General features: G+C 44.4%; 1 protein-coding gene across 5 annotated transcripts in view; it reads left to right on the top strand.

The window, feature by feature from the left end:
• Nucleotides 1-24,528, top strand: part of orc3 (origin recognition complex, subunit 3) — a 71,561-nt gene that overhangs the window by 6,794 nt on the left and 40,239 nt on the right. For 2 of the 5 annotated variants that reach the window (XM_078399809.1, XM_078399811.1), the window contains 10 exons: nt 1,762-1,906; nt 4,832-4,936; nt 5,306-5,472; nt 7,498-7,634; nt 9,980-10,139; nt 12,801-12,914; nt 13,007-13,140; nt 17,739-17,802; nt 20,460-20,576; nt 23,161-23,240. In XM_078399809.1, coding sequence (XP_078255935.1) covers nt 1,762-1,906; nt 4,832-4,936; nt 5,306-5,472; nt 7,498-7,634; nt 9,980-10,139; nt 12,801-12,914; nt 13,007-13,140; nt 17,739-17,802; nt 20,460-20,576; nt 23,161-23,240 — 1,223 coding nt within the window. The remainder of the gene's footprint in view (nt 1-1,761; nt 1,907-4,831; nt 4,937-5,305; nt 5,473-7,497; nt 7,635-9,979; nt 10,140-12,800; nt 12,915-13,006; nt 13,141-17,738; nt 17,803-20,459; nt 20,577-23,160; nt 23,241-24,528) is intronic. The other 3 variants (XM_078399812.1, XM_078399813.1, XM_078399810.1) reach the window with 2 other exon arrangements.

The raw sequence follows: 24,528 nt of genomic DNA, 5'->3' as shown, positions 1-24,528 counted from the left end.
CATTATCCACTGAAGCTAAATAAATTCAGAGTGTTTTCAGAATTCCTTCTAGTGAGTGATATAAGTTTTTCCAATTTTCCTGATAAAATATCTATATACTAAAACTCTTGTTTGTTCCTGAACTGCAGCCAAAATGGTACACGATAGCGTGACAATTGAGGGCCCACCTTACTCACCGTCGTTCCTTTGGTGCTAATGGAAGGAGTTTCATTGAAATCGGTGTTATATTTTTTAAGTTATTCACATTTTAAAGTTTAAATCTATTTCCTAGGGAGGGGGGTGGAGGGAGGGGGTGAGGGAGGAGGGGGGGGAGGGGGGAAGGGGGAGTAGAGGGAGGAGAGGTTTGGGCCCAACGGGTCCACTTGGTCTAGTTTCTTTATAAAAGAGCAGAGTGGGCTCTAGTGAGTTATCAACAATACTGATATCTTATCTTGCAGTGCCAGTGACAGATTCTCTAAAATGTGACTGTTTCAAACACAGTTTAAAATTGTTTTGTCTCTTATGGATTCATTTTCATCCTTTATCTAACACCCTTTGAAATCTAACCAAAGTTTATAATAAAAATGTTACCTGCTAAAAACTCCTGTAGAATGAAAACAGAATGCATCCCCACTGGATAGATACAAAACTACCCGGGACTCAGATTGAGGCTCTATGCTTCATTTTCAAAAGTCAATGGAAGAATAATTTACCAGGTATTTTTGGAGAACTGTAGACTTTTTTAGGGCAAATGCACTGGTTTACAGTGACCAGAATACATCAGTACAGAGCTGATGTTTGTAACTTCACCTTTTAATTTGAAACCAGAGGTTTAGTGCTTCAAGGTCTCCGAAGCAATCTTTTTCTTATAAACGATTTCATTGACAAGACAGCCATGTCCATAAGTGCCCTGGTAATTAGTAATTAGTATGTGGCTGGGTTATCTCCAAGGGCAAGCACCTTGTTGTGTCTGGAGTCAAACATGGATGAAACCTTGGATAGCAGGTTTCTTTTCCCGGATGGTCACTGGTGAACAAAATCTTTTTTATTATAACCCAATAAGCTTATGTTCATCATTACTAATCCTAACATCATATTCAAGATTTATTTAGTTACTTGAGTTCCTGAGTTGCCTTGGTGGGATCCAATCTCATGCATATTGATCAAAAGCTCTTTGTAATGTACTGGGTTAGAATTTCTGCAAAATTCACCTAACCCAACCCCCATCATAAGTTTAGTTTTATGTTTAGTTTAAAGATACAGCGTGGAAACAGGCCCTTCGGCCCACCGAGTCTGCACCGACCAGCGATCCCCACACGTTAACACTATCTTACACACACTAGGGACAATTTTACATGTACACCGTGCCAATTAACCTCCAAATCTGTACGTCTTTGGATTGTGGGAGGAAACCGAAGATCTCGGAGAAAACACGCAGGTCAGGGGGAGAATATACAAACTCCGTACAGACAAGCACCCGTGGTGAGGTTCGAACCAGGGTCTCTGGCGCTGTAAGGCCATAGCTCTACCGCTACGCCACCATGCCGCCCATAACTTATGCAAAAACAAAAAAATTGCAGAAATGACGAGCCAATTATGTGAAGTTTCTACTGAAAAATACCATTCTGAAAAGTCCTGTGGAAATTGCTGCCACCTGTTCTGTGGTTAAATTGAAGCTATTTTTGACGAGAATTGAAAACATTTTTTGATGTGAATAGCACTGTCTGTTTTGAGATTAATTTTTGTTATATTTGGGTGTCATTTTTGTGCTTTTATTCACAGAGGTTGCAGGAGAATTTAAATGAGAAGATGTTTGATAGCTTAATTTCATTTATTAAAAAATCCCATGTTCAAATTCAGTCTGAAGTAAATGATTGGAGCTATCGGATGAGGTGCTCTGAGATTCCCACAGCAGCCCTTGTTCTTGGTGAGCCCAATAATTTATTATTTTAAAACATTTAGTTTCATTTATTATTGTTACATATATCGAGGTAGAGTGAAAAGCTTTTTAGTTATGTCCTATTCAGTCGGCGGAAAGACAATCCATGATTACAGTCAAGCTATCTACAATGCGATGTGAAGATTTATATAGTGTGGATTGAGGGGGAAAAAAGCACAGTCGAAGATCTTAATTAAGAGTGCTTAAAATGTTGACCAGTCTAGTTAACAGGGGAAATGTATTTAACAGAAACACCTTCACGAGGAGGAATGCAGCAAGTAAAGAAGGTAGCTTGTTGTCTGCTTTCACAAAAGGAGGCAAGCTTGAGGGAAATGTCATGTTCAGTGTCGTCCTTCTGGAGCATGCTGTATTCTTTTAGTCTGACCATCAACTTTTAGCTTCTGAATTTAGCTCTGTTCATCCTGATTCTTTTATAACTGGTAGATAGGGTGGTCAAAAAGGTTTTTGCTGCACTGGCCTTCATAGAAACATAGAAAATAGGTGCAGGAGTAGGCCATTCGGCCCTTCGAGCCTGCACCCCCATTCAATATGATCATGGCTGATCATCCAGCTCAGTAACCTGTACCTGCCTTCTCTCCATACCCCCTGATCCCTTTAGCACAAGGGCCACATCTAACTCCCTCTTAAATATAGCCAATGAACTGGCCTCATCTACCTTCTGTGGCAGAGAATTCCACAGACTCACCACTCTCTGTGTGAAGAAATGTTTTCTCATCTCGGTCCTAAAAGACTTCCCCCTTATCCTTAAGCTGTGACCCCTGGTTCTGGACTTCCCCAACATCAGGAATAATCTTCCCGCATCTAGCCTCTCCAACCCTTAAGAATTTTATATGTTTCTATAAGATCCCCCCTCAGTCTTCTAAATTCCAGCGAGTATAAGCCTAGTCTATCCAGTCTTTCTTCATATGAAAGTTCTGCCATCCCAGGGATCAATCTGGTGAACCTTCTCTGTACTCCCTCTAAGGCTAGAATGTCTTTCCTCAGATTAGGAGACCAAAACTGTACACAATACTCCAGGTGTGGTCTCACCAAGGCCCTGTACAACTGCAGTAGAACCTCCCTGCTCCTATACTCAAATCCTCTTGCTATGAATGCTAACATACCATTCGCTTTCTTCACTGCCTGCTGCACCTGCACGCTTGCTTTCAACGACTGGTCACGGTGGCGCAGCGTTAGAGTTGCTGCCTTACAGCGAATGCAGCGCCGGAGATTCAGTTTCGATCCTGGCTACGGAGTTTGTACGTTCTCCCCGTGACCTGCGTGGGTTTTCTCCGAGATCTTCGGTTTCCTCCCACACTCCAAAGACGTACAGGTATGAAGGTTAATTGACTGGGTAAATGTAAAAATTGTCCCTAGTGTAGGATAGTGTTAATATGCAGGGATCGCTGGGTGGCGCCGACTCGGTGGGCTGAAGGGCCTGTTTCCGCCCTGTATTTCTAAATCTAAAAATCTAAAAAAATCTAAATCAGTCAGAGTGTTGAGTATAGAAGTTGGGAGGTCATGTTGCAGTTGTATAAGACGTTGGTGAGGCCGCATTTGGAGTGTTGTGTTCCGTTCTGGGCACCATCTTTTTTGGAAAGATGCTGTCAAGCTGGAAAGGATACAGAGAAGATTTACGAGATTGTTGCCAGGACTAGAGGGTCTGAGCTATAGGGAGAGGTTGAATAGGCTGGGACTCTATTCCTTGGAGTGCAGGAGGATGAGGGGTGATCTTATAGAAGTGTATAAAATCATGAGAGGAATAGATCGGGTAGGTGCTCAGAGTCTCTTGCCCAGAGTAGGTTAATCGAGGACCAGAGGACATAGGTTTAAGGTGAAGGGGAAAAGATTTAATAGCAATCTGAGGAGTAACTTCTTCACACAGAAGGTGATGAGTGTATGGAACAAGCTGCCAGAGGAAGTAGTTGAGGAAGGGACTATCCCAACTTTTAAGAAACAGTTAGACAGGTACATGGATAGGACAGGTTTGGAGGGATTATGGACCAAATGCGGGCAGGTGGGACTAGTATAGCAGAGACATGGTGGCCAGTGTGGGCAAGTTGGGCCGAAGGGCCTTTTCCCATGCTGTATCCGTCTGACTATAACTGCTATTGATGGGCCCTATGACATCTGGGGCTCTGTGTTTAGTTTAGAGAACAAGAAGGGCTGAGGCAAAACTACACTTGCAGAACCTCTACTGAGTTAGACAGATGAGGTATTGCCCCCCTCCTCTTGCTGTCGACCTGTCTTTCCACCCCACTCCCACATGCAATCTTTACATTTCAATTTTCTTGCTCTATTTTCCACCTAGCATTTTGTACCTACCACCTTGGCCACCTGGATTGTCTGTGTCTCTCTATTCACATGCTTGGGGAATATCATTTGCACCATCTAACTAATTCTTAACTGTCTTCACCAAGCATACAACCATATTTAAGACCAACACTCTCCCCAGCCCCCCCCCCCCTAAACTGGATATTGCTACAAATCATATTTTGGTAAAACTGCTTGGATTTCAGATTTGAGCAGTAAAATAATTTTTCCTTCTACACACACACACACACACTGCTTTTTGTATTTCCATTTTATGTTGTTGTTTTTTTGCATTCTTTGGATGCATCTGGCACCAGAATTCAGAGATCCCATTTGCCTGATTGATGTTAGATTTCAGACACTTGGGAAAAAAAAATCTTCCCTTATAAGTATAACTTCTCCAAAGAATATATATTTTTTGGACACGGGTACCATATTGAATCATAAACTTGATTCTTTCCTATAAATCGTAACTACCTAGTGGTATCTCGGAAGAGGAGGATTGATTTTGGTGTCGACGATTCAGATGTGCATTTTCACCATTATAGTCAGAGCTGTTTTGTTTTGTTTTGAGGGTCTACTAATTGTCTTTTCCTGCAGGTGTGAATGTGCCTGACCATGAAATGACAGTCCAGAGCTTATCAGATCTTCTAAAGCAGTCACTTACCCCACACATTGTTTGCCTTCAGGGCAAGGAGTGCACAAGTAAGGATAAGTCCATTCTGTTGCATTTGGCTATTGGGGACAATGTGTTTAGGGAAAAAAACTGCGGATGCTGGTTTAAATCGAAGGTAGACACAAAATGCTGGAGTAACTCAGCGGGTCAGGCAGCATCTCGGGAGAGGAGGAATAGGTGACATTTCGGGTCGAGACCCTTCTTCAGACTGATGTTGATGTCTTGAACTTACTGAGAGATGCTTGCCAGTTAATGGTGTTTAACAGTGGGGTGTGGATATATTTTTTTCCTGTTATTTGTCAGTATTTAATTAAATAAGCAATCAAGACCTTTAAGATAACCTGGCTTAGCACTGTCCGCTACTGCTTGATGAAACGTCGTTTCATTTTTCATTCCAGCTGTGAAGCAGGTTTTGCAGAAAATTCTGAAAGACCTTATAGGTGGGAATGGCACTGAGGAGGAGGAGGATGAGGAGGAGGATGTGGAACGCTCTGTTGATTTCCACCAGAGAAAAATGAGCTGCTCCATGGCCTCCCTGTGTAGATGGTACAATACTCTAACAAAGGTAAATGATTGATAACCAATTGCTGTATCCATTATTCACACTTTTCCAAACACATGAAGACATTTTCTTCATTTGCAAGAGAAGCACATTGCTGGAAAGGCCAGTGCCTTGTTGTTCTTGAAGCTGCTGGTGAATTGCAACTAACTTTGTAAAGGGGACACAAGGAACTACAGATTTTTTTAGATTTAGAGATACAGCGCGCAAACAGGCCCTTCGGCCCACCGGGTCCGCGCTGCCCAGCGATCCCCGCACACTAACACTATCCTACACCCACTAGGGACAATTTTTTATTTTATTTTTACATATGCCCAGCCAATTAACCTACATACCTGTACGTCTTTGGAGTGTGGGAGGATACTGAAGATCTCGGTGAAAACCCACGCAGGTCACGGGGAGAACGTACAAACTCCGTACAGATGGCGCCCGTAGTCAGGATCGAACCTGAGTCTCCGGCGCTGCATTCGCTGTAAGGCAGCAACTCTACCGCTGCGCCACAAAGTGCTGGAGTAACGCAGTGGGTCAGGCAGCACCTTTGCTGAAGTAACTCAGCAGACCTTATTAGTGCCTGACCTGCTGAGATGCTCCAGCAATTTGTGGTCTTTAATGGTACTCCTCCGGGGCTTTTAGAGAATAGGTTTCAATATTTTCATCCAACAGTGATGAATTAAGCTATGTAATATTTCTTAGCCTGGATGGGCAGGCACCTGGGGGGTGACGTGTGGGTGGTAAAATTCCCACGTGCCTGCTGCACTTCTAGTGGAGCTTGAGGAAGCCTTGGTGAATTGTTGCAAATGCTTTAGATGGACCCATAGGATCCCCTATGGAGAGTAAAGTCCGGGGAGATGGGTGAGAGCCAAACAAATTGAATTGCTTTGTTTAGGTTTATTATTGTCACGTGTACCAAAGGACGGTGAAAAGTGTTGTTTTGCATGCTCTCCAATCAAATCAGGTAATACTATACAAAGATGCCATCATCCACACTCACGCACAATAGGGAGGACAATGGGAAAAGTACACAGTGCAGAATGTAGTCTCAATAGCATTCTATCGTACCACTTCCAGCCACAAAGTCCAATATCTGCAATGGGGTAAAGGTGACTTAGACAGTACCCTAGCTTATGGAAGGACTGTGTCATCATTGACACAATTAGGTGGTCACAAAATAATTAAAAATAAGCCCAATAGTTACTTCTCTTTTCCCCCATGTCTCGCCACCAAATAGCACAACCACATCAATTGGCCAAGGCCATGATCCCCAACGACCTAGACCTTGTTTGCAGACAGTCCTATACATAGATGCCATCATCCACACATGTGAGCACTCAGAAGAAACCCACACGGTCAGAGGGAGAATGTGCAAACACCATGCACCTGAGGTCTGAATCAAACCCGGGTCTCTGGCTCTGTGAGACAGCAGCTCTACCAACTGTTCCACTGTGCTGCCCTTCAGATTCAGTGGTACTGTTTGAAGTGAAAGAAAAGAACTCTCTCGAACTGCTGGCCAACCTTTATCTCACAGGCTACACAGATAATCTGGTAATTAAACAGTTGGTGTTTTTGAGCACTATAGTGCTCATGTAGTGTCTAGTGACATGTTGTGACATGTAGTGTCTAGTGTTTATGAGAGTTTATTGGGTACAATTTGGCTGGCGTGTTTCCTTGCATTTCTGCAATCTATACTTCCAATTACAAAGCACTTTGGGGCAATCTGAGGGTGTTGCCATTTATCTCTTTCTTTACGATCGGGATAATAGTAGTGAGAAGTACTGGTGTTTTGTTATTACTATGTGTGGCTGTCAGCAACTTTGCAAAGGTGGTTTAATGCAAAAATTCAGTGCTCCTTCAGCGTAATTTCACAGTCTTTGCTATTTTAAAGCCTCCATCAACGTACGCAAGAAAATCGTTTGGACTGGACATAAGTTTGACACGTTGGTGAACCACCATCGATTAAAATACCGTGAAAATCATAGGACAGGCTTTACTTTACTACTGGGATTACGTTTGACATTCTTTGTTTTAATGCAGAAATCTACTTCAAAAAGCCCAAGGAAAAAGAGGAAATCTTTGCTTCAGTACGAAGTGGCCCCTCCCGTAGTTATCATCTTCAAAGATCTCGAGAGCTTCCTCCCCAAAGTACTGCAAGATTTCATAATCATCGCCAGGTAATATTGTAGCCTACTTTATGCTGGTGGCTGTAATGAAAAGCATAGGCCTGACCCACCATTCAGTATGATCACAGCTATTCAATCGTTCAATGTTACTTTTATTTCACACATACCTTTGTGTTGAAGATGGGTGAGCCTTTTGGGACCATTGATCACTGTTCTATTAGATTTTAAATAGTTATTGACAAAGATGGGGCTGGTCCATTAGTTATAGAATAGAAACAAGGAACTGCAGATGGTGGTTAATGCACAAAAGGATGCAGAGTGCTGGAGTAACTCAGCAGATCAGGCAGCATCTCTGGAGAACATGGATAGGTGAGAACATGGATAGTTTCGGATCAAGAACTAAAACGTCACCTATCCATGTTCTCCAGCGATGCTGCCTGACCTGCTGAGTTACTCCAGCACTTTGCATCTACTCTGGTCCACAAGTTAAACTTCTAAATTGGGGCAAGGCCAACTTTGGTGTTAGACACGGACGTGCAAAGGTTGATTGGGGCTGGTCGTTCTGAAAGTGGGTACCCCAGGCTTTAAATCTCTTTCTGGGCCAGATCTGCAGAATCCGCACCCCCCCCCCCCCCCCCCCCCGATCTTTCAAAATGTTATCTCCTTTTTATTTAATTACTTTAATGAACTCTTCTTCATAACTATCTGGGGAGAGTTCCAGATATCCACCATGCCCTGTGAAAAGAGGACTCTTGCACAATGTTCCAGCAGTGGTCTCACCTCAGTCTCACCTCACCGGAGTCCCCTAAGTAATTGGAACAAGATACTCCATTCTTGTATTCGAATCCTCTTGGAATAACGGCTGTAATACCATTGGCCTTTCTCATTGTTTTTTGCACCTCTGTGAAATTCCAGTGATTCACATGCAAGGACCCCTCAGTCTCAATAGCTTTCAATCTCTTAATTGCTGGCAAAACGATCGTGATATTTTTTTCTACCAAAGTGAATGACCTTGCAATTGTCTCACATTGTACTCAAGCCATGTTAGTGCACATGGATAGGAAAGGTTTAGAGGGAAATGAGAGTAGATGGGACCAGCTTAGATGGGGCATATTGGTTGACACGGACGAGTTAGGCTGATGGGTTTGTTTCCATACTCTATGACTCTGAGCTACGTTAGAGTTATAGAATCCTAGTCATACAGTGTGGAAACAGGTCCTTTGGCCCAACCTGCCCACACTGACTAACATGTTCCATCTGCACTAGTCCCACCTGCCTGTGTTAGGTCCATATCCCTCTAAACCTATCCTATCCATGTGCCTATCTAAATATTTCTTAAAAGTAGCAAAGATGCCCGAATTTGGCCCTGTTGGGCAACAGGAATTGTCCTATTGGGCAAGTTCTTGCCCATAACTTTAATAGCTCTGAAGTCTCTCTGTCCCTCCTCACAGCCCACGGAGCAACATAGCTTTGGGGTCATCGCATGGCCAGGACACATTATATTCAATCCTCTTGTTAAATTAATTGATACAGATTGTGAACAGCTGGGCCCACAGAATGTGATCCTGTGGCATCTCATCCACCATGGCCTCCAGCTCAGAAATGACCCATTAATTCCTTCTCTCTTTTGAGTCCGTGAACCAGTTCTCAATCTATGCCAGTATATAATCCCCCATCCTGTGCGCTCCAATTTTATTTAATGATCTCTTGAGTAAGACCTTGTTGAAGCTCTAATTTCTGCTGAATCAGTGGTAAGGGACAAAGTAACTTCAGCTTATCTTTATCTTTGTATGTAGAAGCTCCTGCGGTTTTTGTTAAGTACTCATGCTATGCATTTCATTTTCTTAAGCGTTTCCGTGATCCTTCTTTGAATTTTGAAATGTCTCAAGCTTACTGTATTTTTAGCAACATATACCTTTTCCTCTGCTCTAATACCATTGATTGTACCACAGTGGTTCTCATTACTTGCAAACCACATATTGGTTCTTTAATTTTTAACTATTGCTCAAGTATTGTCATATCTTTTAATGTAGTTTCCCGATCAGCCATAGCCATCAAGCTTGTGCATTCATAGTTTGTCTCATTTGGATTTAAGATCCTAACCTCAAGTTGAATCACTTTCAATTTTCATATAGAAAGGTTTTAATTAATTCCACATTCGCAGTACATACAATGATCTATGTAAAGAACTCCTGTGTCCATTGCAAAGGTTAATTATGTGATTTTGCTCTTGTATTGTTCAAGCAATTGTTTTTTTTTGGAGGGATGGGGGGGGGGGACATTAGCTTTGAATATGAACGCAAATTTTCGGGTGGATGTGATTTCTAGGTGTGGAATTGATTATTGCACACCTTAGTCTAAGTAACATTAATTCTAATGTCTGTTTAATATTTCAGTAATTACATCCAGCAACTCCCACTGGTGCTGGTTTTTGGAATTGCCACGTCCCCAATCATTATACACCGAATGCTGTCTCACTCGGTTACCTCGCTGTTGTGTATTGAGCTGTTCCAATCTCTACCTTGCATCGATCATTTGGCTGCAGTTATTGATAAGGTGAATATTCACATGTCAATATCAAATATCGTATTTAGGTTTAGATTTTTTTTTTAGATTTAGCGATACAGCGCAGAAACAGGCCCTTCGGCCCACCGGGTCCGCGTCGCCCTGTGATCCCCGCACATTAACACTATCCTACACCCACTAGGGACAATTTTTACATTTGCCCAGCCAATTAACCTACATACCTGTACGTCTTTGGAGTGTGGGAGGAAACCGAAGATCTCGGAGAAAACCCACGCAGGTCACGGGGAGGACGTACAAACTCCGTATAGACGGCGCCCGTAGTCAGGATCGAACCTGAGTCGAGGCGCTGCGTTCGATGTAAGGCAGCAACTCTACCGCTGCGCCACCGTGCCGCCCGGTGTAGCTGGTGGAGCACATGAAGGAGGGGAGGGGAGGGGAGGAGTGGAGTTTGGAGACAGAGGCAGGTGGATGATTGAGGGAAGTGGACAGAAGAGGAAAAATAAAAGATGGAGCTGACTGGGGGGGAAGAGAGGGTGATGGTGGAGACGGGTGCTGGCAGATAATAAGCAGGGACGCGAGAGGCTGCAAGTGGTGGAATCTGATACGTAGGGAAGTTGAAAATGAGAACCATTAGAGCCATTGTCCTTCCTCTCGTTTGACAGTCAGAAATACACTCAGTATTTCAGCTTGGCCTAACTGATATTGTATAAAGTTAGGTCTTAACCTCCCTACTCTTGTATTCTATATTCAAATTATTATCATTTAGCACTGAGATGGAAATACCAACAGAAAGAAAATGTGATTTTAATCCAAAAAGTACATCGAAAAGCTCAATTGAAACATTCCTAGTCTGAAACAAAGGCTTTTATTCATGTAATCCTTGGCATAAGGACGGCTTTTGAGCAACCTCAGGATCAGGAAACCCAAGGTCTTGAGGGGAACACACCCAAATGGTTGGAGTCGTATCTCTCACAAAGGAGCACAGTTGTGTTTGTTGGAGGGCTGTTATCCCAGCTCCAGGACACAGCTGCAGTAGGCCCACGGCCCTGCCATCTTCAGTAATATTGATGACCGTGCCTCTACTACAAGATCAGAAGTGGAGATGCTGTGGCATGATTGCACAATTCACAACTCTAATGGTTGTTATTAGAGAGGCCTGGACAGCAATCAAACAGTGTACTTGCCAGGTGATGACCATGACCAACTTTGATGACCTTCACAAGAAGAACTGCTGTAATTCAAGGAATAGACAATAAATGCTGACTGTGGCTGGAAATCACCAGGGGGGAATACATGCACTCGCTCCTCAAAGTATTTTTCAATTTTCCACCGGGTGGCGCCGTACAATGGCAGCCTCGCCAACAGTCTGTCTCGGCCATTTCTTCTTTTGTTGTTTTTAGTCTGTTGTTAAATGTATGTTTTAGTGTATCTTTAGTTTTGTATTATGTGGTGGGTGGGGGAAACCTTTTTATCTCTTTTCTCGACGGAGATGCGACTTTTTCCGTATCGTATCTTCATCCGCGCTGCGGCCTAACATCGCGGAGCTGGCGGCCTCATGCTGGGGATCAACTTCGGGAGCTCCAACTGCGGGAGCCTGCGGACTTAACATCGTGGAGCTTGCGATCCCTTTGTCAGGGATTGACTTCGGAAGCTCCAACCGTGGGAACCTGCGGACTTAACATCGTGGAGCTTGCGATCCCTTTGTCAGGGATTGACTTCGGAAGCTCCAACCGTGAGAACCTGCGAACTTAACATCGTGGAGCTTGCTGTCCCCTGGTTAGGGACCGACTTCGGAAGCTCCAACTGTGGGAGCCTGCGGACTTATCATCGTGGAGCTTGCGGTCCCCTGGTTAGGGACCGACTTCGGAAGCTCCAACTGTGGGAGCCTGCGGACTTAACATCGTGGAACTTGCGGTCCCCTGGTTAGGGACCGACTTCGGAAGCTCCAAGCTGCAGGAGCTTTCGACCGCCCAGATCGCAGGAGCTTCGATCACCGGCTGCGGGAGCTTTGATCGCCCCGACTGCGGATGGTTTGACTCCCCGTCCGCGGGAGAATATTGAGAAAAGAAGATAAGACTTTAATGCCTTCCATCACAGTGAGGAATGTGGGGGAGCCGCTGTGGTGGATGTTTATGTTAACTTTTATGTAGTTGTGTGTCTTGTTGCTTTTTTGGTATGACTGCATGGCAAATCAAATTCCTTGTATGTTTTTACATATTTGGCTAATAAATTAATTCCAATTACAGCAATTTCTTTACACAGTATGATGAGCGTTTGAAGGCACTAGGCCTGTACTCGCTGGATGGGGAGGGGGGACCTCATTGTAACTTGAAATGAATCGGAATTCATTGTCACAGACGGCTGTGGAGGCCAAGTCAATAGATATTTTTAAGGTGGAGATTGACAGATTCTTGATTAGTAAGGATGTCGGGTTATAGGGAGAAGGCGGGAGAATGGGGTTGAGAGGGAAAGATAGATCAGCCTTCATTGAATGGCAGAGTAGAATTGTGGGCTGAATGGCCTAATTCTGCTCCTAGAACTTATGAATTTGCTCTGATTGGATTTTAGGGGAAACTTTGAATTTACAGTCTTGCATGGAATCTGCTTCTAAGTTCTAATTGTTAAAATTCAGTGCATAAATTTTGAAAATAAATGTGAATTATCTTCTCCTTTTTTCTCCTTTGTTCATAGTTGGTGTTGACAACCAAATTCCCATTTAAGTTGAGTGGAAAAGTGCTTCAGGTTCTGAATAACATATTCTTGTATCATGACTTTTCTGCAAAGAACTTTGTTAAAGGTTTTCAGGTGAGCAGTAGTTGGTAGTGATGAACAAGGTTAAAATATGCTTGCAGCACAAAAATTGAAATTTACTTCCTGCTTCCACTTGTTCTTCGCAGCTATCTCTGTTAGAGCACTTCTACATCCAACCCCTTAGTTTTTTATGCTGTGCATTGAATGAAACCAATGCCAGGGTGCACCATCTTACCCATGATGACTGTGAACTAATCCGCCAGTTGCCATCTTTTATGGGGTGAGTAAATGTTACGACTTTTTGATAAAAAGAGTTGCATTTTATGACTCTTTTCTGAAGCTCTGTAACAGACTTCATTACTTTTGAAGAGTAGTCACAGTTGTAAAGCGGTAAGCGCTTGGAAGGTCAGGCGGCATCTGTGGAGAGCAAAATAGATCCATCAATGATGAGTTGTCTGAAACATTAACTTTTGTTTCTCTCAGCAGAGATAGCGCATGGCTTGCCGCGTGTGCCTGTTATATTCTGTTTTTATTTCAAGTTTTGATTTCTCAGGGATTACAATAGTTTGTAAGAGAAAATTCAGACATAGACAGGAGCTATAAAAGGTATAAGGAACTGGGCGGTGTTATAGATTAATCCCCGGGATGGCAGGACTGTCATATGAGGAAAGATTGGAAAGACTGGGCTTGTATTCACTGGAGTTTAGGATGAGAGGGGATCTTATAGAGACATATAAAATTACAAAAGGACGGGACAAGCTAGATGCAGGAAAAATGTTCCCAATGTTGGGGTAAGTCCAGAACCAGGGGACACAGTCTAAGAATAAAGGGGAGGCCATTTAAATCTGAGGTGAGAAGATTTTTTTCACCCAGAGAGTTGTGAATTTGTGGAATTCTCTGCCACAGAAGGCAGTGGAGGCCAATTCACTGGATGAATTTAAAAGAGAGTTACTGGTAGATAAAGCTCTAGGGGCTAGTGGAATCAAGGAATTTGGGGAGAAGGCAGGCACAGGTTACTGATTGTGGAGGATCAGCCATGATTACAATGAATGGTGGTGCTGGCTCGAAGGGCCAAATGGCCTCCTCCTGCATCTATTTTCTATGTTTCTTTCTCTGGGACAAGTTTTTTAAAAGTCTTATTTCCACTGCTTTTTGCTTGCATCATTAATTTTGTTAGTTCTCATTGCTCTCTCATAGCTCCAGTTTCCTCGGGCCAGTATTTGGTTTGTCGCTGTGAATCTGTAATGTTGCCGATCTGACATGTTGCTGTTTCCCTCTCTGTAGACGTAGACTGGTTTGGCGAGTGCTTGCGACTTGGAGAGGCAGGTAGTGTAGAGAAAGTAGGGACTCTGCAGGACTTGGACAGGTTGGGAGAGCGGGCAGAGAAGTGGCAGATGGAATACAGTGTCTCAAAGTGTGGAGTCAATGATTTTGGTAGTAGGAATAAAGGCATTTTCTAAATGGGGAGGGAATACAGAAATCAGAGGTGCAAAGGGTCTTGGGAGTGCTTGTGCAGGATTTCCAAAAAGTTAATTTGCAAGTCGAATCGGTAGTAAGGAAAGCAAATGCAATGCTAGCATTTATTTCGAGAGGACTAGAATATAAAATAGGGATGTAATGCTGAGGCATTTATAAGACGCTGGTCAGACTGCATTGAGAGTAATGTGAGCGGTTTTGGGCACTATATCTGTGGAAGGATGTGCTGGAGTTGGAGAGGGTCCAGAGGAAGTTTACAAGAATAATCCCAGGATTGATTGGGATAACGTATGGTGAGCGTTTGAAGGCACTGAGCCTGTACTCGCTGGAGTTTAGAAGAATGAGGGGGGACCTCATTGAAACTTACCGAATAGTGAAAAGCCTGGATAGAGTGGATGTGGAGAGGATGTTTCCACCTTGTGGGAGAGTCTAGGACCAGAGGCCATAGTTTTAGAGGGATGTACCTTTAGAAAGATGAGGAGGAATTTCTTTCGTCAGAGAGTGGTAAATCTCTGGAATTTATTACCCCAGAAGGCTGGGGAGGCCAAGTCAGTGGTGATAAGGCAGAGATTGGCAGATTCTTGATTAGTAAGGGTGTCTGGGGTTATGGGGAGAAGGCAGGAGAGTGGGGTTGAGAGGGAAATATAGATCAGCCATGATTGAATGGCGGAGTAGTCTTGATCCGAATGCCTAATTGTGCTCCTAGAACTTATGAACTTATTACTTGAGTTGCTTCTTCATTTATCTCCAGTTTGTCTGCATTTCTGATATTGAGAATTTCACAGTTTACTATAAATTATCAACATTTCATCTTTATGCTTTGATTCTAACCATTTAGATTTGGCTTTTTACTCAAAGTAGGGTGGCATGGTGACGCAGCGGTAGAGTTGCTGCCTTGTAATAACATAACATAACATAACATAACAACACTTTATTGTCACTCGGCACAACACCGAGCGAAATTTCAGCAGTCACACAAAACACAGCAAAAAAGAAAAGAACACAGGACACCCGACCCCAACACAAACATCCATCACAGTGACTCCAAACGCCCCCTCACTGTGATGGAGGCAACAAAACTTCCCCTCTCTTCCCCCCGCACCCACGGACAGGCAGCTCGACCCCTACCGAGGCAAACGACACGCACAGCCCCCGCAAGGGGATGGAAGGCCCCCCGGCCGAGCCGCCCCGGGCACCGAAACGTCCCGCAGCCACACCGGGCGATGTTAAGTCCAACGGCCGAGCCACACCGGGCACTGATACGTCCCGCGGCCGCACCGGGCGATGTTAAGTCCAGCGGCCAAGCCACACCGGGCACTGAAACGTCCCGCAGCCGAGCCGCACCGGGCCCTGAAACGTCCCGCAGCCACACCGGGCACTGAAACGTCCCGCTGCCGAGCCGCACCGGGCACTGAAACGTCCCGCAGCCACACCGGGCACTGAAACGTCCCGCAGCCACACCGGGCACTGAAACGTCCCGCAGCCACACCGGGCGATGTTAAGTCCAGCGGCCAAGCCACAACGGGCACTGAAACGTCCCGCACCCGAGCCGCACCGGGCACTGAAACGTCCCGCAGCCACACCGGGCGATGTTAAGTCCAGCGGCCGAGCCGCACCGGGCACTGAAATGTCCCGCGGCCGAGCCGCGCCTGCGATGTTAAGGCCCACAGCCGAGCCGCGCCCCGGGGAAGAGACCCAATAAAAGAAAGGTTTCCCCCCGCCCCCCCCACCCCACAACCCCCCACCCAGAGACCCGGGTTCCATCCTGGCGGGTGCTGTCCGTACTGAGTTTGTATGTTCTCCCTGTGACCGTGTGGGTTTTCCCTGTGTGCTCCTGTTTCCTCCCACACTCCAAACACGTACAGGTTTGTAGACTCATTGGCTTGGTAAAATTGTAAATTGTCCCTAGTGTGTGTCGGGATAGCGTTAGCATGCGGGGATCACTGGTCGGCGCGGACTCTGGGGGGGGTCGAAGGGCCTGTTTCAGCGCCGTAACTCTAAACTCTAAACTAAAATCATTTTTGAATATAATAAAATCGAACAGGACCCGTAATTGAACTTTGATTAATGTTGATGCCATGTCCCACCTATATATGTCATAACTATTAACTATCCTTTGGTTATGTAACTTCAACATTCATGGTTTTTTGCTTCCATCTCCAATGCACCGTCACATTTTATGATGCTTTGTTCTCTCATTTTTAAAACTGCTGCTGAGCAATGAAGCTGTCTCCGTCTAGAAGCAATACACTTTGTTATACCAGCTTAAGTGCTGGCAAGATGCTGGAGTAACTCACCGGGTCAGACAGCATCCCTGGAGAAGGTGAATAGGTGACATCGTTGGTCAGGATCCTTCTTTGGACCGTCTTATTATCCATGTTCACCAGGGATGCTGCCTGACCCTCAGAGTTCATAAGGTCATAAGGAGTAGAATTAAGCCGTTTGGCCCATCAAGTCTACTCCGACATTCAATCATAGCTGATCTATCTGTCCCTCCTAACCCCATTCTCCTGCCTTCTCCCCATAGCCCCTGATACCGTACTAACCAAGAATCTTATCTATCTCTGCGTTTAAAAACATCCATTGACTTGGCCTCAACAGCCTTGTGTGGCAAAGAAGTCCACAGATTCACCACCCTCTGATTAAAGACTAAAGTTACTCCAGCATTTTGTGTCTTTTTTGTAAACCAGCATCTGCAGTTCCTTGTTTCTACATTTTGAACTGGAGCTCCTTGACTCCCATTGTGACCTTGAAGGCAGGGAATGTGCTGGTGTAGTTGTTTCCAAGCTTCTGGGTCCATTCATCGTTTTGGGATGCATCAAAGGTCGATGAGACTTAGGAATTACTCCAGCTAATTGGACTGTAAGCCAATTATATAATTTAAATTGGGAATCAAACGTGAGGAGATGGTTAGATTTTTTAGATTTAGAGATACAGCGCAGAAACAGGCCCTTCGGTCCACCGGGTCCGCGCCGCCCAGCAATCCCCGCCCACTAACACTATCCTACACCCACTAGGGATAATTTTGCCCAGCCAATTAACCTACATACCTGTACGTCTTTAGAGTGTGGGAGGAAATCGAAGATCTCGGAGAAAACCCACACAGGTCACGGGGAGAACGTTCAAACTCCGTACAGACGGCGCCCGTAGTCAGAATCGAACCTGAGTCTCCGGCGCTGCATTCGCTGTAAGGCAGCAACTCTACCACTGCGCCACCGTGCCGCCCGGTTACAAATGTGTACGTGTTGTGTAATGAAAATGTAGAGTAATTGTTAAAAGTCACAAGTATGTTTTGTGATGCCACTGATATTTTACAGGGTTGCTGCATTGCAACACAGCCACCTATGTTATTTTGCAAAGGTGAACCAGTGAAGTTAATCAGAACATATTTTTTAATTTTAGCTACGTTGATCATCAAGATTCAGAGAAGCAGGTTGAACTTTTGACCAATGACCAATATTTAAAGGTAACTATGTGTTCAGATTTGTTGTTCATATGTTCATAAGTTCTAGGAGCAGAATTAGGCCATTCAGCCCAATCAGATCTACTCCGCCATTCAATCATGGCTAATCTATCTCTCCCTCTCAACCCCATTCTCCTGCCTTCGCCCCCAAACCATTGACATCCGTACTAATCAAGAATCTGTCAATCTCTGCCTTAAAAATATTCATTGACTTGGCCTCCACAGCCATCTGTGGCAATGAATTCCACAAATTCACCACCCTGTGACTGAGGAAATTCCCACTAGTGGGAACATCATCTCCACATTAATTTATCCAGGCCTTTCACTATTCAGTAAGTTTCAATGACGTCCCCCCTCATTCTTCTAAACTCTAGCGAGTACAGGCCCAGTGCCTTCAAACATTCATCATAGGTTAACTCAATCATTCCTGGGATCATTCTCGTAAACCTCTGGAACCTCTCCAATGCCAGCACATCCTTCCTCAGATATGGGGCCCAAAATTGCTCACAATACACCAAATGTGGTCCGAACAGCGCCTTGTAGAGCCTCAGCATTACATCCCTGGTTTTGTATTGTAGCCCCCTCTAAATAAATGCAAGCATTGCATTTGCCTTCTGATTCAACTTTCAAATTAACTTTTTGGGAATCTTGCACCAGCAGTCCCAAGTCCCTTTGTACCTCCGATTTCTGAATTCTCTCCCCATTCGCTTTTATTCCTACTGCCAAAATGCCTGACTCCACACTGGGATCACATGTGATCGCACTTCATAACATAACATAACATAACATAACAACACTTTATTGTCACTCGGCACAACACCGAGCGAAATTTCAGCAGTCACACAAAATACAGCAAAAAAGAAAAGAACACAGGACACCCGACCCCAACACAAACATCCATCACAGTGACTCCAAACACCCCCTCACTGTGATGGAGGCAACAAAACTTCCCCTCTCTTCCCCCCGCACCCACGGACAGGCAGCTCGACCCCTACCGAGGCAAACGACACGCACAGCCCCCGCAAGGGGATGGAAGGCCCCCCGGCCGAGCCGCCCCGGGCACCGAAACGTCCCGCGGCCACACCGGGCGATGTTAAGTCCAACGGCCGAGCCGCACCGGGCACTGAAACGTCCCGCGGCCGAACAGCGCTGACGATGTTAAGTCCAGCGGCCAAGCCGCACCGGGCACTGAAACGTCCCGCGGCCAATAAGATGTGATCACACTTCAATAATGTACTCATCCTTGTGATGAACAATAGCTCTTGTCACAGAGTGCATTAAATTTATATTCCTTGTCACTTTCAAATCTCTTTATAGCTTCTCCTTGCACCACCTGCTTCTGAACTTTCACATCTGCTGGTGTCTTTTTATCTCCTGACTTTTTTTAAAAATATCCCTATTTTAATATTCCTTTGCAAAAAGAATGAAAGAATGAGCGATTTTTAAGTTCCTAACTGTGTTTGATAAATTGAGCAGATTTTTTTTCTTTTTGTATACACTGTGATGGGGATGGTAAAAGAGGTTATTTTAAAAATTATCCTTGAGGCATCGAGACAGGAGTAGAATTCAGATTTTTTTCTAAAATGGTGTTATTTACGATTAGAATGTTTGCCGCAGAGATAAAAATAATAATTTCAAAGAAATATTCGATAGAGTATGTGGGCAGACAAGGGATTAGTTTAGGATTAGGATTGCTATGACAGATTGGCAAAGAAATGAGTTAAAAGTGCTATGAATTGCTCCAGTTTTTTTTGGTTAATATAGTTTACAAGCAACCCAGTGAAGATTTATCTGAAGTGAAAATCTGCCAATTCAGCTACTAATCCTGGTATTTTTCTTAGTTATGAACTTTTGTTTCTGGAGATAATAGTGAACAGTGGTCCAAGTAAAATAGAAAAATTATTGAGCACAGGTCTAAGTTACACCAGTGATTCACTTCATAATAATAATAATGCATTACATTTATATAGCGCTTTTCTAGAAACCCAAAGACGCTTTACATATTAGATATAACATAAAGATAAATAAATAAACAAACAGAAAAGGAAGAATAAGGTGGAGCGACGGTCAATGATTGAAGGCGGTGTTGAACAAGTGAGACTTCAGTGATGTTTTGAATGTGGTGAGTGAGGAGTAGTCTCTGACGGTTTGGGGTAGTGAGTTCCAGAGGGTGGGAGCAGCGATGGAGAAAGCCATGTCCCCCCAGGATCTGAGTTTGGTCCGGATGGGGGGGGACAGGAGGTTAGCAGCAGCAGAGCGGAGGGTGCGGGTGAGAGTGTGTCTGTGGAGGAGGTCAGTCAGGTAGGATGGGGCCAGGTTATGGAGGGCTTTGTAGGTCATGAGGAGGATTTTGTACTGGATTCTCTGGGGGATGGGGAGCCAGTGGAGCTTGTAGAGGACGGGGGTGATATGGTCACGGGTCGGGGAGTGGGTGAGTAGACGGGCAGCGGAGTTCTGGATGTATTGGAGTTTATTGATGATTTTTGAGGGTGAACCATAGAGGAAGGAGGCTGTTACAGTAGTCCAGACGGGAGGTGATGAAGGCGTGGATGAGGGTTTCTGCAGCTGTGGAGAAATGCTTTAAGCATGCTGAGTATCTGATCATTTTCAATTTATTTATAAAGTAACAAAAAGCATTTTTTTCTCATCAAATTTTACAGACTATTGTACAAACACTGTTGACGGATCTTCACGTTTACCACAAGAATTACTTCCCAGTCCTAAAATGTCTGCACATTTTTACCTCGTCGCTTCCAAAATATCCTTTGGGTAAACAGGTGTGTGTTGCTTTTGCAATACCTAAAAAAGAATAACTGGAAATGAATTGCATTTACTTTTCTAAAGATTAACAGCATGCCTCTTATTGAGGATGGTGAATGACTGATTGGGTGACGTGATATTAGCCGAATTAAGTTGAAGAATATAACTGCAGCTTTTTCCTTGTGTTTGTTGCTCCCTCCGATAAAGGAAACTATTTGTCTTGCCATAATAATACAATTACTGTTAGGTAATAGGAGAATCTCAGGATGCATAATTGGTCACGTGAGAGATATTTTTTTCTCATTAGTGAAACAGTTTTTGGCAGTTATGGGAGGAATGCAGGAATGTGTATAATCAGTTGTCGATTGATATAATTAACTTCCAGTCAATAGTCAATAGTCGTTTATTTGTTACATACACATAAATGTGTAGTAAAATGAAACATTACCCGCAGTTGAACAATAAGACCAATAAGATTAATCAATAAAAATGCAATAACACATACAATCACAAACTAACACCAAACAAAAAGAAACATCCATCACAGTGAGTCTCCTCCAGTCCCTCCTCACTGTGATGGAAGGCCACAATGTCTTTTCTCTTCCCCTGCCGTCTTCTCCCGCGGTCAGGCTGTTGGAGTTGCCACGTCGGGGCGGTCGGGGCTCCCGACGTTGAAGCCCCCGCTGGGCGGTGAAGCCCCCGCTGGACGGTGAAAGGTCCGCGGCGGGCCGACCCAAGCCCCGCGATTCGGGGCGGGCGAACACGTTGCCGCTGCCGGAGCTCCCGATGTCGGCCCCCATCCAGGGGCCTGCGGGCTTCCGACGTCCACGTGGCCCGCGCCGGAGCCTCCGGAGACGAGTCGCAGCCGCGCCCGCAGCATCCGCAGGCAGCCAGCGCCGCAGGTGGTGAGTCCGGGCCGCGGGCTCTGCAAACCAGAGCCCCAGGTGGTCCCAGGTGCATGGCCGGTGGTAGGCCTCAGCGGGAACGGAGACACGACACAGAAACAAAGGTCGGGTCTCCGTTCAGGAGAGAGAATGTTACAGTTCCCGTTCCCTCCCACCCCCCCCCCCACATAACATACAACACTACATCATATTAAAACTACAATTCAGACAAAAACAACAAAAAACACAAAAGACAGACGGACTGCAGGCAAGCCGCAGCTGCGACGGCAGCGCTGGCTCCTCCCCATGTGACAGGGACTGTCACAATTCGCAGGTGTTGTGAATGTTCCACCTGCTGACAGGAAAAAATTCAATCATAACCATCATTCATGTTTAGTTTTGGAGGATATATTTCACCCGCTAGGTGAATCACTGAGCGTAAGCGTTGGATTATTAATATTGTAAGATTTGCCTACACAACTACAACGTGTGCTGCTTATTCAGTCTTCAGTACTGATGGCAAGGCCGGCATGTAGTTGGATACATTTTATATTGAATCCTGGAATAAACATAGAATGCAGCAACCTTGCATAAATTGTTCTAAAGTAGTCTATAAATTGAAAGGTATTCTTGTTATCTTGATTATCATGACTACAAGTCACGTCGGATGGCACGGTGGCGCAGAGGTAGAGTTGCTGCCTTGCAGCGTCAGAGACTCGGGTTCGATCCTGACTACGGGTGCTGTCTGCAGGGAGTTTGTACGTTCTCCCTGTGACCATGTGGGTTTTCTCCAGGTGTTCTGGTTTCCGCTTACACTCCATAGATGTGCAGGTTTGTAGGTTAATTGGCCTCTGTAAATTGTATAAAGTGTCCCTAGTGTGTATGGCGTGATAGTTGGTCGGCATGGACTCGGTGGGCCGAAGGGTCTATTTCCACGCTGGGTCTCTAAAAAAGACCGGTGGTATACTACATTAGGATAGGTAGCCACAAAATGCTGGAGTAACTCAGCAGGACAGGCACCATCTCTGGAGAGAAGGAATGGGCGACGTTTTGGGTCGAGATCCTTCTTTAGACATTAGGATAGTATGTAAAGGTGACCATCCTTGCAGTTCCCAAAGTGCCCTCACTCCAGGTGTATATCCAGGCTGGAATAGCTGAGACGTGTCACTCTGGATCTTTGTGTAAGTTATGTAATGGAGATGTGTGGCATTTGTAGGGATGTAAAACCATTTCAATTTTAAAACATTTTTGTTGTAAGAGAGGAAATTATGCCAAGTGATCAATGCATTGGGTCCCTTAACCAGTCTATGGAATTATGAAATAAACCTAGAATTTCATTGTTGTTTTTTTGTTCTTAGTTTTGGTTGTCCAGTTTATAGGTCTGAAGCAAAAACCCAACATTCACTTGCAGCTATTTTCTATACCAGAACTATGCTCGCAAACATATTGATAAAGACTGTGTAATGGTATCAAGGACCTAAAGTTATGACAGGGTTAATGATTTCTCCCCAAAGCAGTGGATAATTCAAAGAGAAATGCTGGAAGATGGAATGTCCTGGCTACCACACAATGTTAATAGAAAATAATGTAAAGCATACAGCATTTTATTGTCCCAGATGCATGGAGCTTTATGCAGCTATTTTTTTTTCATGTTACATTAACTTTGTTCTTTATTCTATTGAATATTTCTAATCCAATTTATGGGTGTCCTCCGCAGATCAGAGAGCTCTATCTCACTTGTTTAGAGACGAACGTATGGGAGATCAAAGAGTACAGTTCTGCATTTCAACTGCTTGGGTAATTATGGTAGAGAGCGATTGTGTGTGTGTGTCTCAGCTGCTCTAGCCTGTTTAAGAGTCTCTGAACCTTGTAACTACATTCCTACATGCATATACCCTATGCTGTAACTTTATTGATTCGCAATGTTCAAGTTGCCTCCTGATCTTTTTGGTTGAGTTTGATGCTCAGTAATCATGGCTGTCCAATCATCCACAGTGCATAGAATATGCAATGAGAAACAAGGTATTCCGTTCAACTGGTCCATGCCGACCTCTTCCCTCCAAACAATAGACAATAGGTGCAGGAGGAAGCCATTCGGCCCTTCGAGCCATTCAATGTGATCATTCTCAATCAGTACCCCGTTCCTGCCTTCTCCCCGTACCCCCTGACTCCGCTATCCTTGAGAGCTCTATCTAGCTCTCTCTTGAATGCATTCAGAGAATTGGCCTCCACTGCCTTCTGAGGCAGAGAATTCCACAGATTCACAACTCTCTGACTGAAAAAGTTTTCCTCATCTCTGTTCTAAATGGCCTACCCCTTATTCTTAAACTGGCCCCTGGTTCTGTACTCCCCTAACATTGGTAACATGTTTCCTGCCTCTAACGTGTCCAACCCCTTAATAATCTTATATGTTTCGATAAGATCCCCTCTCATCCTTCTAAATTCCAATGTATACAAGCCTAGTCGCTCCAGTCTTTCAACATACGACAGTCCCGCCATTCCGGGAATTAACCTAGTAAACCTACGCTGTACGCCCTCAATAGCAAGAATATCCTTCCTCAAATTTGGAGACCAAAACTGCACACAGTACTTCAGGTGCGGTCTCACTAGGGCCCTGTACAACTGCAGAAAGACCTCTTTGCTCCTATACTCAAACCTAACCTGTATCCATATAATGATCTGCTCCTTCCCCTTCCGTTCTCGTGGCTTTATCCATCTTCTCCTTCGATGCTAAGTTAATTTAGTCTCATGATAACCTGTTGATATTCCCACGTTGTGATTCTATTTCTATTGTTTAACTGCCTGTATTCCACACCTGTTTTAAATGTTCTGGTGTAAAATGAATCATTTCAATTTTTAGATATCTTTATTTATGCCAATGGATTACTGATTGCAGGGGCTGCTTCCAGTACTAAGATTGATTTTTGTTTAGTGCAATTCCCCGCTGTTTTCCCAATGGATGGAATTTGAGTGAGTCACTTTGAAGCCAAGAAAACAAGCAACAACTTCCTGGATCAATTTCGTTTTTGCAACTTGGAGAACTTTTTTCTATTTTCCTTTTTTTTCAATCAAAGAAGTTCATTGG

This window comes from Rhinoraja longicauda, chromosome 5 (assembly GCF_053455715.1).
Source record: "Rhinoraja longicauda isolate Sanriku21f chromosome 5, sRhiLon1.1, whole genome shotgun sequence".
NCBI lineage: Eukaryota > Metazoa > Chordata > Chondrichthyes > Rajiformes > Arhynchobatidae > Rhinoraja > Rhinoraja longicauda.
Note: the sequence above shows the minus strand (reverse complement) of the source record. Positions and strands in the feature narration are given on the sequence as shown.